At 50.2% G+C, this 12,391-nt stretch overlaps 1 protein-coding gene across 1 annotated transcript in view; it reads right to left on the reverse strand.

Moving 5' to 3' along the window:
• The window catches only part of LOC139375356 (kinesin-like protein KIF26B), a 246,789-nt gene that overhangs the window by 61,136 nt on the left and 173,262 nt on the right, over positions 1-12,391 (reverse strand). Inside the window, exons 12-16 of the mRNA XM_071117059.1 lie at positions 9,363-9,534; positions 8,207-9,108; positions 7,868-8,000; positions 7,421-7,682; positions 4,705-7,254 (exon numbers count right to left, since the gene is read on the reverse strand). Coding sequence (XP_070973160.1) covers positions 4,705-7,254; positions 7,421-7,682; positions 7,868-8,000; positions 8,207-9,108; positions 9,363-9,534 — 4,019 coding nt within the window. The remainder of the gene's footprint in view (positions 1-4,704; positions 7,255-7,420; positions 7,683-7,867; positions 8,001-8,206; positions 9,109-9,362; positions 9,535-12,391) is intronic.

Raw genomic sequence — 12,391 nt, forward strand, 5'->3', positions numbered from 1 at the left:
GAGAGAGAGTGGAGTAGACAAGAGGAGAAAAGAGAAAGAGGGGGAGAGAGTGGAGTAGACAAGAGGAGAAAAGAGAGAGGGGAGACAGTGGAGTAGACAAGAGGAGAAAATAGAAAGAGAGGGGAGAGAGAGTGGAGTAGACAAGAGGAGAAAGGAGAGAGGGGAGAGAGTGGAGTAGACAAGAGGAGAAAAGAGAGAGGGGAGAGAGTGGAGTAGACAAGAGGAGAAAAGAGAAAGAGAGGGGAGAGAGTGGAGTAGACAAGAGGAGAAAAGAGAAAGAGAGGGGAGAGAGTGGAGTAGACAAGAGGAGAAAAGAGAGAGGGGAGAGAGTGGAGTAGACAAGAGGAGAAAAGAGAGAGGGGAGAGAGTGGAGTAGACAAGAGGAGAAAAGAGAAAGAGAGAGAGAGAGTGGAGTAGACAAGAGGAGAAAAGAGAGAGGGGAGAGAGAGTGGAGTAGACAAGAGGAGAAAAGAGTAAGAGAGAGAGATAGTGGAGTAGACAAGATGAGAAAAGAGAGAGGGGAGAGAGAGTGGAGTAGACAAGAGGAGAAAAGAGAAAGAGGAGGAGAGAGTGGAGTAGACAAGAGGAGAAAAGAGAAAGAGGGGAGAGTGGAGTAGACAAGAGGAGAAAAGAGAGAGGGGAGAGAGTGGAGTAGACAAGAGGAGAAAAGAGAAAGAGAGAGAGAGTGGAGTAGACAAGAGGAGAAAAGAGAGAGGGGAGAGAGAGTGGAGTAGACAAGAGGAGAAAAGAGAAAGAGAGAGAGATAGTGGAGTAGACAAGATGAGAAAAGAGAGAGGGGAGAGAGAGTGGAGTAGACAAGAGGAGAAAAGAGAAAGAGGAGGAGAGAGTGGAGTAGACAAGAGGAGAAAAGAGAAAGAGGGGAGAGTGGAGTAGACAAGAGGAGAAAAGAGAGAGGGGAGAGAGTGGAGTAGACAAGAGGAGAAAAGAGAAAGAGAGAGAGAGTGGAGTAGACAAGAGGAGAAAAGAGAGAGGGGAGAGAGAGTGGAGTAGACAAGAGGAGAAAAGAGAGAGGGGAGAGAGAGTGGAGTAGACAAGAGGAGAAAAGAGAAAGAGGGGAGAGAGTGGAGTAGACAAGAGGAGAAAAGAGAGAGGGGAGAGAGAGTGGAGTAGACAAGAGGAGAAAAGAGAAAGAGAGAGAGATAGTGGAGTAGACAAGATGAGAAAAGAGAGAGGGGAGAGAGAGTGGAGTAGACAAGAGGAGAAAAGAGAAAGAGGAGGAGAGAGTGGAGTAGACAAGAGGAGAAAAGAGAAAGAGGGGAGAGTGGAGTAGACAAGAGGAGAAAAGAGAGAGGGGAGAGAGTGGAGTAGACAAGAGGAGAAAAGAGAAAGAGAGAGAGAGTGGAGTAGACAAGAGGAGAAAAGAGAGAGGGGAGAGAGGAGTAGACAAGAGGAGAAAAGAGAGAGGGGAGAGAGTGGAGTAGACAAGAGGAGAAAAGAGAAAGAGAGAGAGAGTGGAGTAGACAAGAGGAGAAAAGAGAGAGGGGAGAGAGAGTGGAGTAGACAAGAGGAGAAAAGAGAGAGGGGAGAGAGAGTGGAGTAGACAAGAGGAGAAAAGAGAAAGAGGGGAGAGAGTGGAGTAGACAAGGGGAGAAAAGAGAAAGAGAGGGGAGAGTGGAGTAGACAAGAGGAGAAAAGAGAAAGAGAGGGGAGAGAGTGGAGTAGACAAGAGGAGAAAAGAGAAAGAGGGGAGAGTGGAGTAGACAAGAGGAGAAAAGAGAGAGGGGAGAGAGTGGAGTAGACAAGAGGAGAAAAGAGAAAGAGAGGGGAGAGAGAGTGGAGTAGACAAGAGGAGAAAATATAAAGAGAGAGAGAGAGAGTGGAGTAGACAAGAGGAGAAAAGAGAGAGGGGAGAGAGAGTGGAGTAGACAAGAGGAGAAAAGAGAAAGAGAGGGGAGAGAGAGTGGAGTAGACAAGAGGAGAAAAGATAAAGAGGGGGAGAGTGGAGTAAACAAGAGGAGAAAAGAGAGAGGGGAGAGAGTGGAGTAGACAAGAGGAATAAAGAGAAAGAGGGGGAGAGAGAGTGGAGTAGACAAGAGGAGAAAAGAGAAAGAGAGGGGAGAGAGAGTGGAGTAGACAAGAGGAGAAAAGAGAAAGAGGGGGAGAGAGTGGAGTAGACAAGAGGAGAAAAGAGAGAGGGGAGAGAGTGGAGTAGACAAGAGGAGAAAAGAGAAAGAGAGGGGAGAGAGAGTGGAGTAGACAAGAGGAGAAAGGAGAGAGGGGAGAGAGTGGAGTAGACAAGAGGAGAAAAGAGAGAGGGGAGAGAGTGGAGTAGACAAGAGGAGAAAAGAGAAAGAGGGGAGAGAGTGGAGTAGACAAGAGGAGAAAAGAGAAAGAGAGGGGAGAGAGTGGAGTAGACAAGAGGAGAAAAGAGAGAGGGGAGAGAGAGTGGAGTAGACAAGAGGAGAAAAGAGAAAGAGGGGAGAGTGGAGTAGACAAGAGGAGAAAAGAGAGAGGGGAGAGAGTGGAGTAGACAAGAGGAGAAAAGAGAAAGAGAGGGGAGAGAGAGTGGAGTAGACAAGAGGAGAAAATATAAAGAGAGAGAGAGAGAGTGGAGTAGACAAGAGGAGAAAAGAGAGAGGGGAGAGAGAGTGGAGTAGACAAGAGGAGAAAAGAGAAAGAGAGGGGAGAGAGAGTGGAGTAGACAAGAGGAGAAAAGATAAAGAGGGGGGGAGAGTGGAGTAAACAAGAGGAGAAAAGAGAGAGGGGAGAGAGTGGAGTAGACAAGAGGAATAAAGAGAAAGAGGGGGAGAGAGAGTGGAGTAGACAAGAGGAGAAAAGAGAAAGAGAGGGGAGAGAGAGTGGAGTAGACAAGAGGAGAAAAGAGAAAGAGGGGGAGAGAGTGGAGTAGACAAGAGGAGAAAAGAGAGAGGGGAGAGAGTGGAGTAGACAAGAGGAGAAAAGAGAAAGAGAGGGGAGAGAGAGTGGAGTAGACAAGAGGAGAAAGGAGAGAGGGGAGAGAGTGGAGTAGACAAGAGGAGAAAAGAGAGAGGGGAGAGAGTGGAGTAGACAAGAGGAGAAAAGAGAAAGAGAGGGGAGAGAGTGGAGTAGACAAGAGGAGAAAAGAGAAAGAGAGGGGAGAGAGTGGAGTAGACAAGAGGAGAAAAGAGAGAGGGGAGAGAGTGGAGTAGACAAGAGGAGAAAAGAGAGAGGGGAGAGAGTGGAGTAGACAAGAGGAGAAAAGAGAAAGAGAGAGAGAGAGTGGAGTAGACAAGAGGAGAAAAGAGAGAGGGGAGAGAGAGTGGAGTAGACAAGAGGAGAAAAGAGAAAGAGAGAGAGATAGGGGAGTAGACAATATGAGAAAAGAGAGAGGGGAGAGAGAGTGGAGTAGACAAGAGGAGAAAAGAGAAAGAGGAGGAGAGAGTGGAGTAGACAAGAGGAGAAAAGAGAAAGAGGGGAGAGTGGAGTAGACAAGAGGAGAAAAGAGAGAGGGGAGAGAGTGGAGTAGACAAGAGGAGAAAAGAGAAAGAGAGAGAGAGTGGAGTAGACAAGAGGAGAAAAGAGAGAGGGGAGAGAGAGTGGAGTAGACAAGAGGAGAAAAGAGAGAGGGGAGAGAGAGTGGAGTAGACAAGAGGAGAAAAGAGAAAGAGGGGAGAGAGTGGAGTAGACAAGAGGAGAAAAGAGAGAGGGGAGAGAGTGGAGTAGACAAGAGGAGAAAAGAGAAAGAGAGGGGAGAGAGTGGAGTAGACAAGAGGAGAAAAGAGAAAGAGAGGGGAGAGAGTGGAGTAGACAAGAGGAGAAAAGAGAGAGGGGAGAGAGTGGAGTAGACAAGAGGAGAAAAGAGAGAGGGGAGAGAGTGGAGTAGACAAGAGGAGAAAAGAGAAAGAGAGAGAGAGAGTGGAGTAGACAAGAGGAGAAAAGAGAGAGGGGAGAGAGAGTGGAGTAGACAAGAGGAGAAAAGAGAAAGAGAGAGAGATAGTGGAGTAGACAAGATGAGAAAAGAGAGAGGGGAGAGAGAGTGGAGTAGACAAGAGGAGAAAAGAGAAAGAGGAGGAGAGAGTGGAGTAGACAAGAGGAGAAAAGAGAAAGAGGGGAGAGTGGAGTAGACAAGAGGAGAAAAGAGAGAGGGGAGAGAGTGGAGTAGACAAGAGGAGAAAAGAGAAAGAGAGAGAGAGTGGAGTAGACAAGAGGAGAAAAGAGAGAGGGGAGAGAGAGTGGAGTAGACAAGAGGAGAAAAGAGAGAGGGGAGAGAGAGTGGAGTAGACAAGAGGAGAAAAGAGAAAGAGGGGAGAGAGTGGAGTAGACAAGAGGAGAAAAGAGAAAGAGAGGGGAGAGAGAGTGGAGTAGACATTTTGTTACATTACAGCCTTATTCTAAAATTGATTACATACAACACCCCATAATGACAAAGCGAAAAGAGGTTGTTACAATTTTGGTACGTACAATAAAAAAAAAAATCCCATTTACATACAGTGACAGGTAACGAGTGGAGGACAGAGGAGCCTCTTAAAGAAGAAGTTACAGGTATTTTCCACCATAATTTGCAAATAAATTCACAAAAAATCCTACAATGTGATTTTCTGGATTTTTTTTTTCTCTCATTTTGTCTGTCATAGTTGAAGTGTACCTATGATGAAAATTACAGGCCTCTCTCATCTTTTTAAGTGGGAGAACTTGCACAATTGGTGGCTGACTAAATACTTTTTTGCCCCACTGTAACTGGGAAGCAGTATTAAAGGAGCTGACCTGTGCTGTTGTTCTTCTTCTTGTTGTTCTTGAGGCTGCGGCGGCTGCTGTTGGTGGCTGAGCTGTGTTCGCTCAGAGAGTCCTGGGCAGAGGAGGTGCTTCCTGTGGCCTCGCTGTCCCTCAACATGCTCTCATAGCCACTGCTGCCCCCGCTGTGGTAGAACAGGGCTGTCTTCCCCATGGCCGGGGGCAGCTCTCCACTCAGAACACTACTGTTGTCACTGGCATGACCACTGCTGCAGCGATGCGGCTGCCTGGGTGCTGTGATCTTACTGTAGGGAGACGGGAGGGTGTGGACTACCAAGGGTCTCTCCTCTCCCTGTGCCCCGACACCACCTCCACCCCCTCCAGCGCCCCTCTCCTCCCCAGCCTCGGAGCCTCCTCCTCGGTTGTGACCAGCGGATCGAGAGCCTCCGCTGCCCTGGAGCAGCTCGGAGATGCGTCCGTTGACGGCTCTCAGAGGCAGCTTGGCGGCCAGGCCTCCCCCTCGGTTGCGACTCAGAGACTGGGTGGACCAGGATCCAGAGCTGGGTGCCTGGTTCTGTCCCTGACCCTGGATGGAGGTCTGACCCTGGGCCTGGGGCTTTCCGTTGGGAGGAAGACTGGAGCTGCGATTGACAGACTGGGGCAGAGACTTGGTGGAGAAGCTGAGTTTCTTGGTGCTGGAGGCCGACAGGCTGCGGGCCTTAGGGCTGGCCATCAGGAGCTTGCTGACCGCTGAGATCTTGGACTGGCTCGACTTGGGTGACTGGGGAGCGCTGCCAGGGCTGTTACCGGAACCGTTCCCATTAGGGGAGGAGGATGACAATGAGCCGCCACGGGTGAGGCTGCGTCCGGTACGGGGCATGGTGCAGTCCCCCCTCCCCCCTCCGGCTGACACCTTCCAGCCCAAGGAGCTGAGGGCCTCCCCCCTCTCCAAAGAGAGGCAGTCGTAGTGGGGGCCATGAGAGCTGTGACCTCCATGGGACCGACCCAGAGAGTTGGTTCTGTTAGCCAGTTGCTCTAGTTTAGCACTGAATAACCTGCTGCTCTCCACATTGCACCCCTTGTGTTTCCCTCCACCAGGCACGCCCAGGTCCTCCGGAGTACTCCTCAAGAAGGAGAGGCCATGGCTGGCTGCGTGCATGGGGCTGAGGGGGCCTTCTGCCCTGTTCTTCTGGTCCAGACTGGACTTGCGTACTGGTGGCAGCGGTGGTATACCTTTCTGGCGGGAAAACAGGCCATGTTTCCCGGAATACCCCCTTCGGTCCAGGGTCGCCCTGGGACTACAGGGGGTGGAGGAGGTGACCCCCAGACCTCGGTACTCCCCCCCTCCTCCGTTAGCGTCGTAGCGGAGTGGGTCCTCATCCAGGCCGTCGTGGCGGTTGAGCCGGTGCCAGCCACGGGGCAGACTGGCGGTGCGCAGAATTTCGGCAGAGTAGACAGGAGTCACCAGACACTCCCCAGAACTGACCAGCACCATCTCAGAGCCGTCCACTACCCTCTTACAGGAGTCTGGAGAGGAGATGGCCTCCCCGCTGCTGGAGCTGTGACGGTCCCCTCCATAGCCACTGTCCACCCTGCTGGCCCTGTCACCCTGGGGCCAGGCCTGGCTGCTCTTAGCTGGGTCTGTCTTGACTGGTGGATCCACCACCCACTTCTCTGGCTTCACCTCACACACCAGCTCCTTGGGCCTCACGTCCACCCTGTCTCTCTTCATCCAGGGGTCATCGGAGCTGAGCTCGCTGGACATGGAGGCCAGGACCAGGGCTGGGGCAGTCTTGGCTGGGTCCTTGGGCAGCAGGTAAGTCTTGGTAAGGGAGGAGAGTATGACCATGGGTTTGACGGCCACACAGGGGTGGACTGTAATGTTGGTCTTGAAGGGGAGGAAGTTGCTGGAGGCCCCCAGGGTCTGCATGTCAGAGAGGGAGATGGTGGTCTTACCCAGGGAGGGGGGCAGTCTCTTCCGCCTCTCTTTAGTCTCCCTCCCTTTTACATCTCCAGACAATGCTACTTCACTCTCAGGAGTCTTCCTTCCTCCATAACCAAGGGACGCCTCGTCCTGCTCCTTTTCTCCACGGAGAGGGACCTGTGTGGGGTCTGGTTCGGCCAGAGCCTCCCCGTGTCCATGGGACTGGCTGAAGCTGTGCAGAGACTGATCTCCGTCGCTAACACTCAGGTCACTTAGCCACGATGAGATGGATGACCGTCGGCTAGGCACCGCCGCCATCGCCTCTCCTTCCACACAAAGCTTTGCCATGCTGACCTCCGCCATGGTGATCACTCTGGCGACGGAGGCGGTTGTTATGGGGATCACCCCGGTGGTCGTAGCAACGACAGTAGTGTTGATTCCATAGTGCTCCAGGTCCTCGCTGATGCTGCTTTTGATGGAGATAGGGCGGGACCCCGAGTCCAGTGCAGTGACGGAACAGTCGCTGCTGAAGCTAATGATGCTGGTGGGACGGCCGCCACCCTCCAGCAGGCCCCGGACCTCCAGCCCCTCCTTACACCCCAGTGTGAACACCAGCTCGTCTTCCCCCAGAGAGCTAGGGTTGGGGGCTGGAGCTGGGGCTATGGGAGGTAGTCGAGAGATGGGAAGAAGAAAGAGGGGGAACAGACAAGGAAAGGACAGCAGGGAAAAAGAGAGAAAATGTAAGGAAACCAGTATCATACGTGAAAACCTTCTTCAAAAATCTATTGTATCAGTCAGAGTAACAGAATGAAGAGTACGACTTACTATCCCTGCGTCCATCCAGAGGAATCTGAGGAACATTCTCATCACACAGTGTCTCAGCCGACCCCAGGCTAGCAGACGAGGAGTTGGTTCGTTTGAGGTCCCGGGGACTCATCCCCGCGGGGGAGGTTCTGGACAGGGACATCGGCTGCAGCAGGGACTCTGTAGAGGACCTCACACTGTCTGCAGCCAGGCTGTCTGCAGTAGACAGACTCTGGCAGGACAGAGGGGGCGTTCCCGGCATCACACCCTTCTGGGTGTAGACCTGGATAATAATCATGATCACATGTTGGATTATGTAGCTCTTTTCAATGACCCAAAGATGCTTCACGGTGATGCAGTACATTTTCATGGAAATGCATTTTATGAGGTCAGTGTTAAAACTCCACACAATAATTGTATAAATACAACCAAAGACAGTAGAGGAGGTGTCAAAGCCAGATAGTGTACCTTGCAGCGCTGTGAGGGTGAGGAGGGAGGTCGGTAGTCAGAGGTCTTGGTAAGAGATGCGATGCCCAGCCGAGGAGAGCCCAGGGGGCGGGGCTTACCATCACTGCTACTGCCCGCGCTCAGAGACTCACGACTGTCAATCAAATAAAAAGGAATAGAAATATAAAAAAATGGAAGTTATTAAGAACAAACATACCTTCAAGATACATACAAATTATAAATCAGTTGATAAAACTATACAAAGTAATGTAGGTTTTGTGTTGTGTTTCGTGTGGATCCCAGAGAGAAGTCGTTGCAGTGTAACAGCTAATGGGATCCAAACAAACAAACATTTCTTACCTGTCATGGAGACTGGCACTCTTGGCCCTCTGTAGAGGGTTGGTGTTGGTATGTCCTGCTCCACTGCTTCCCGTCACACTGCAGCTGCCGGTCAGGCTCAGACTCTCTATCATGGTCTGGGCTAGTTCTGCCTCCTCCACCACCTCCCTGATCTCCTGGAGCTGCTGGTCATTGGACATCCTACTGAGGGGCTCTACCTCCTCCACCACCCCTCCTTTACACCCCATCTCATACCCTGGGGGAACCAGGGTGTCGGGCTTAGCCCCCCTGTTAGCCGGCACCTCCTCGAAGGGGAACTTTGCCACCTCCTCGCTCCCGTCGATACACTCTAGACGCTCCTGCAGCTCAGCGAAGGTGTTGCACTTCAGGCACTCCGCCCCTTCCTCTGGCACGGGGGGCAGAGGATGACCCAGGGGCTGGAGAAGAGGGAATGGGGGCTGGAGGAGAGGGAATGGGGGCTGGAGGAGGGGGAGCGGGGGCTGGAGGAGAGGGAATGGGGGCTGGAGGAGAGGGAGCGGGGGCTGGTTGGGGGCGTTGAGGGGCTCGGTAGTGGGCTGGGTGTGTGTCTGTGTAGGGACAAGCTGAGCCTGGGGGAGTACTGTCTGCTGCTGCCGCAGAGGTGGCGTAGTCGGCAAAACAGGGATGACGGGGACGAACTCTGGCGGGCCCTCATTGTCGGTCAGCTCGCGGTCCGAGATGGCACCCCCATTGGGACCCACATAGATGACAGTGTCACAGGACTGCTCACTGCTGGAGTAGTTGTCTGGGTCGCTGGAGAGGTGCAGCAGGGGCAGGTCTGAGTCTGCAGAGCTACGGGAGTGGAACGGTCTCAGGTGAGTGGGGCGACGCATACGCCCCTCCTCACACGAACTCTCACCCCCTGACGAACTGGACGTGTATTGCTGAAAGAGAGAGGGGGATGTGAAAACGGATGAGAGAAAAAAAACATTTGTTTAAATAAACCAATTAGAATCTACATTTAATTGACCTATCACTGTAATACTGTCATCAAGTTACATTAATACTGAAAGTAAACTTCTTTACTGAAATATCAATATGGACATATAGAAAAAAGAACTGAAAAAGAACTGTGAAATGTATTAGCAATGTAACGTACTGGTTGTTTGAATGACTGATTAATTGATCATGTATGTACCATGCTGACTTTGGTCTTCTTCTTCTTCATGCGGAGGAGGCGCGAGGCGATCTGGATCGTGGAGAGCGTGTCAGAGAAGTTGCTAGGCGACGAGGAGATGTGAGCGATCATGGTAGTCCGGCAGTTCATGTTGCCCAGCGACTCTCTCAGTAGCATGGACAGCTTACTGTCCCTGGAACACACACACGATACATCAAGCACACACACAAACACAGGTATAAGCACACATACAGTACGAAAAGGCACACACACACGGGAGGTTTTCCAATGCCTCACTAAGAAGGGCACTGATTGGTAGATGGGTCAAAATAAATAAAAAGCAGACATTGAATATCCTTTTGAGCATGAAGAAGTTTCACTTTATTATGTTTCCCTTTGGATGCTGTATCAATACACTCAGTCACTACAAAGATACAGGCGTCCTTCCTAACTCAGTTGCCGGAGAGGAAGGAAACCGCTCAAGGATTTCACCATGAGGCCAATGGTGACTTTAAAACAGTTACAGGGTTTAATGGCTGTGATTGGAGAAAACTGAGGATGGATCAACAACATTGTCGTTACTCAACAAAACTAATCTAAGTGGCAGAGTGAAAAGAAGGAAGCCTGTACAGAATAAAAATATTCCAAAACATACATCCTGTTAGCAACAAGGCACTAAAGAAATACTGTGAAAAATGTGGCCAAGCAATTTACTTAAGTGTTATGTTTGGTGCAAATCCAAAACAACACATTACTGAGTACTACTCTCCATTTTTTCAAGCACAGTGGTGGCTGCATCATGTTATGGGTATCCTTGTAATCATTAAGGACTGGGGAGTTTTTCAGGAAAATAATTAATGGAATGGAGCTAAGCACAAGTCCTAGAGGAAAAGAAGACCGTGAATGTTCCAAAGTGGCCGAGTTAAATCTACTTGAAAAGCTATGGCAAGACCTGAAAATGACTCCGGAGCTGCGAAGGTTGAGAGCCATGCGTCCTCAAGCACTGCGATGCTGTGTCTTAGACCGCTGCAGCACTCGGGAGGCCCAGGGGTGTGAATACTTATGTAAATATGATATTTCTGCATTTCATTTTCAATACATTTGTAAACATTTCAAAAAATGTTTTCACTTTCTCATTATGGGGTATTGTGTGTAGATGGTGGAGAGGAAAAACATACATTTAAGCCATTTTGAATTCAGGCTGTAACAACAAAATGTGGAAAGCTCAAGGGATATGAATACTTTCTGAAGGCACTGTAGCTCCTTTTTTCAAGGTAAATGTACTTACTATGACTGTGATATGGTTGTCCCACCTAGCTATCTTAAGATGACCTCCAGATCTGAGCATTAGCTCCAGTGAGTCTCCCTGGCTGGAGCAGATGGGACAGGAGCTGCAGGTAGGACTGTGTGTCTATTTAACGCTCTCCCTGTCCTGTTTGTTAGTTATAGGGTTAATTGTGTGTGTGTGTGTGTGTGTGTGTGTGTAATGTGTATACACGTGTTAACTTCTGTACGCTGTTTGGGACCTTCAGGGCTGAATGGAGCTCAGGTTCCTCTGTGGCTCAATACCTCATGCTGCTGTCCTCCTTTTATAAAAACACAGCCCCCAGCCAGCCAGCTCCCATCCCCACCGCGCGCACACACACACACACACACACACACACACACACACACACACACACACACACACACACATCCCATCCCATCCCATCCCATCCTTTTTTCTCAGATATCTCCCTCTTTTCATCTCCTCATCTATCCTCCATATTCTCCTCTTTCTCCCTTCTCTCGTACATGATGTCTTCTTTTTGTCCTGCAGCTAGGTTTCCATTAAATTGGCGACAGATGTGAATATTCTCAAATCTGCATAAATAAAACATGCCCATTTTCCCACCAGAGATGTGTTTCCATGTGTTTCCATTAAATTGACTTGTTGCGGATAAAAGTCTGTGTGTGATGACGCAGAGAACATAAACATTACTTCTGCGGTTAAATTCCCATGTATCGAATAAAAAAGACAAGTTAAATGGGTTTCAATTGCATTTTCAACTCTACTGATGGTTTTCTCACAGAAAATGTTGCGTTATATATGCGCCCACTGGCCTCGGCTCGAACCAACAGCCTTGGCTCGAACCAACAGTCTCGGCTCGAACCAACAGCCTCGGTTCGAACCAACAGCCTCAGCCTGAACCAACAGCCTCGGTTCGAACCAACAGCCTCAGCCTGAACCAACAGTCTCGGCTCGAACCAACAGCCTCAGCCTGAACCAACAGCTGGCAGATATAGTGCAGGTATAGCCTACTACATGAGGAGATTACTATGGACAAACGAGCAAGATTATTTTTATTTGTCAAATGGCAGCCAAGCATCATGTCACCAGAATAAGACCCCATATCTCACATTTATACATTTTACCGACACAAAGATACCACCTTTTTTAGAGTATTTTGTTTCGTCAACATTTTTCATCTGACATTTACTTAAAAAGGTTGGATGGAAACCTGGTTAGTCCCAGTTCTCTCCCACCCTCTCTTTCTCCCACTCTTTCTCTCCCACCCTCTCTTTCTCCCACTCTTTCTCTCCCACTCTCTCTTTCTCCCACTCTTTCTCTCCCACTCTCTCTTTCTCCCACTCTTTCTCTCCCACCCTCTCCCACTCTCTCTCACCCTCTCCCACTCTTTCTCTCCCACCATCTCTTTCTCCCACTCTTTCTCTCCCACCCTCTCCCACTCTCTTTCTCCCACTCTCTTTCTCTCCCACCCTCTCCGCTCTCTCTTTCTCCCACTCTTTCTCTCCCACTCTCTCTTTCTCCCACTCTTTCTCTCCCACCCTCTCCCACTCTCTCTCACCCTCTCCCATTCTTTCTCTCCCACCATCTCTTTCTCCCACTCTTTCTCTCCCACCCTCTCCCACTCTCTTCTCCCACTCTTTCTCTCCCACCCTCTCCCACTCTCTTTCTCCCACTCTCTTTCTCTCCCACCCTCTCCGCTCTCTCTTTCTCCCACTCTCTTTCTCTCTCACCCTTTCTCTCCCACCCTCTCCCACTCTCT

Source organism: Oncorhynchus clarkii, chromosome 19 (genome assembly GCF_045791955.1).
Source record: "Oncorhynchus clarkii lewisi isolate Uvic-CL-2024 chromosome 19, UVic_Ocla_1.0, whole genome shotgun sequence".
Classification (NCBI taxonomy): domain Eukaryota; kingdom Metazoa; phylum Chordata; class Actinopteri; order Salmoniformes; family Salmonidae; genus Oncorhynchus; species Oncorhynchus clarkii.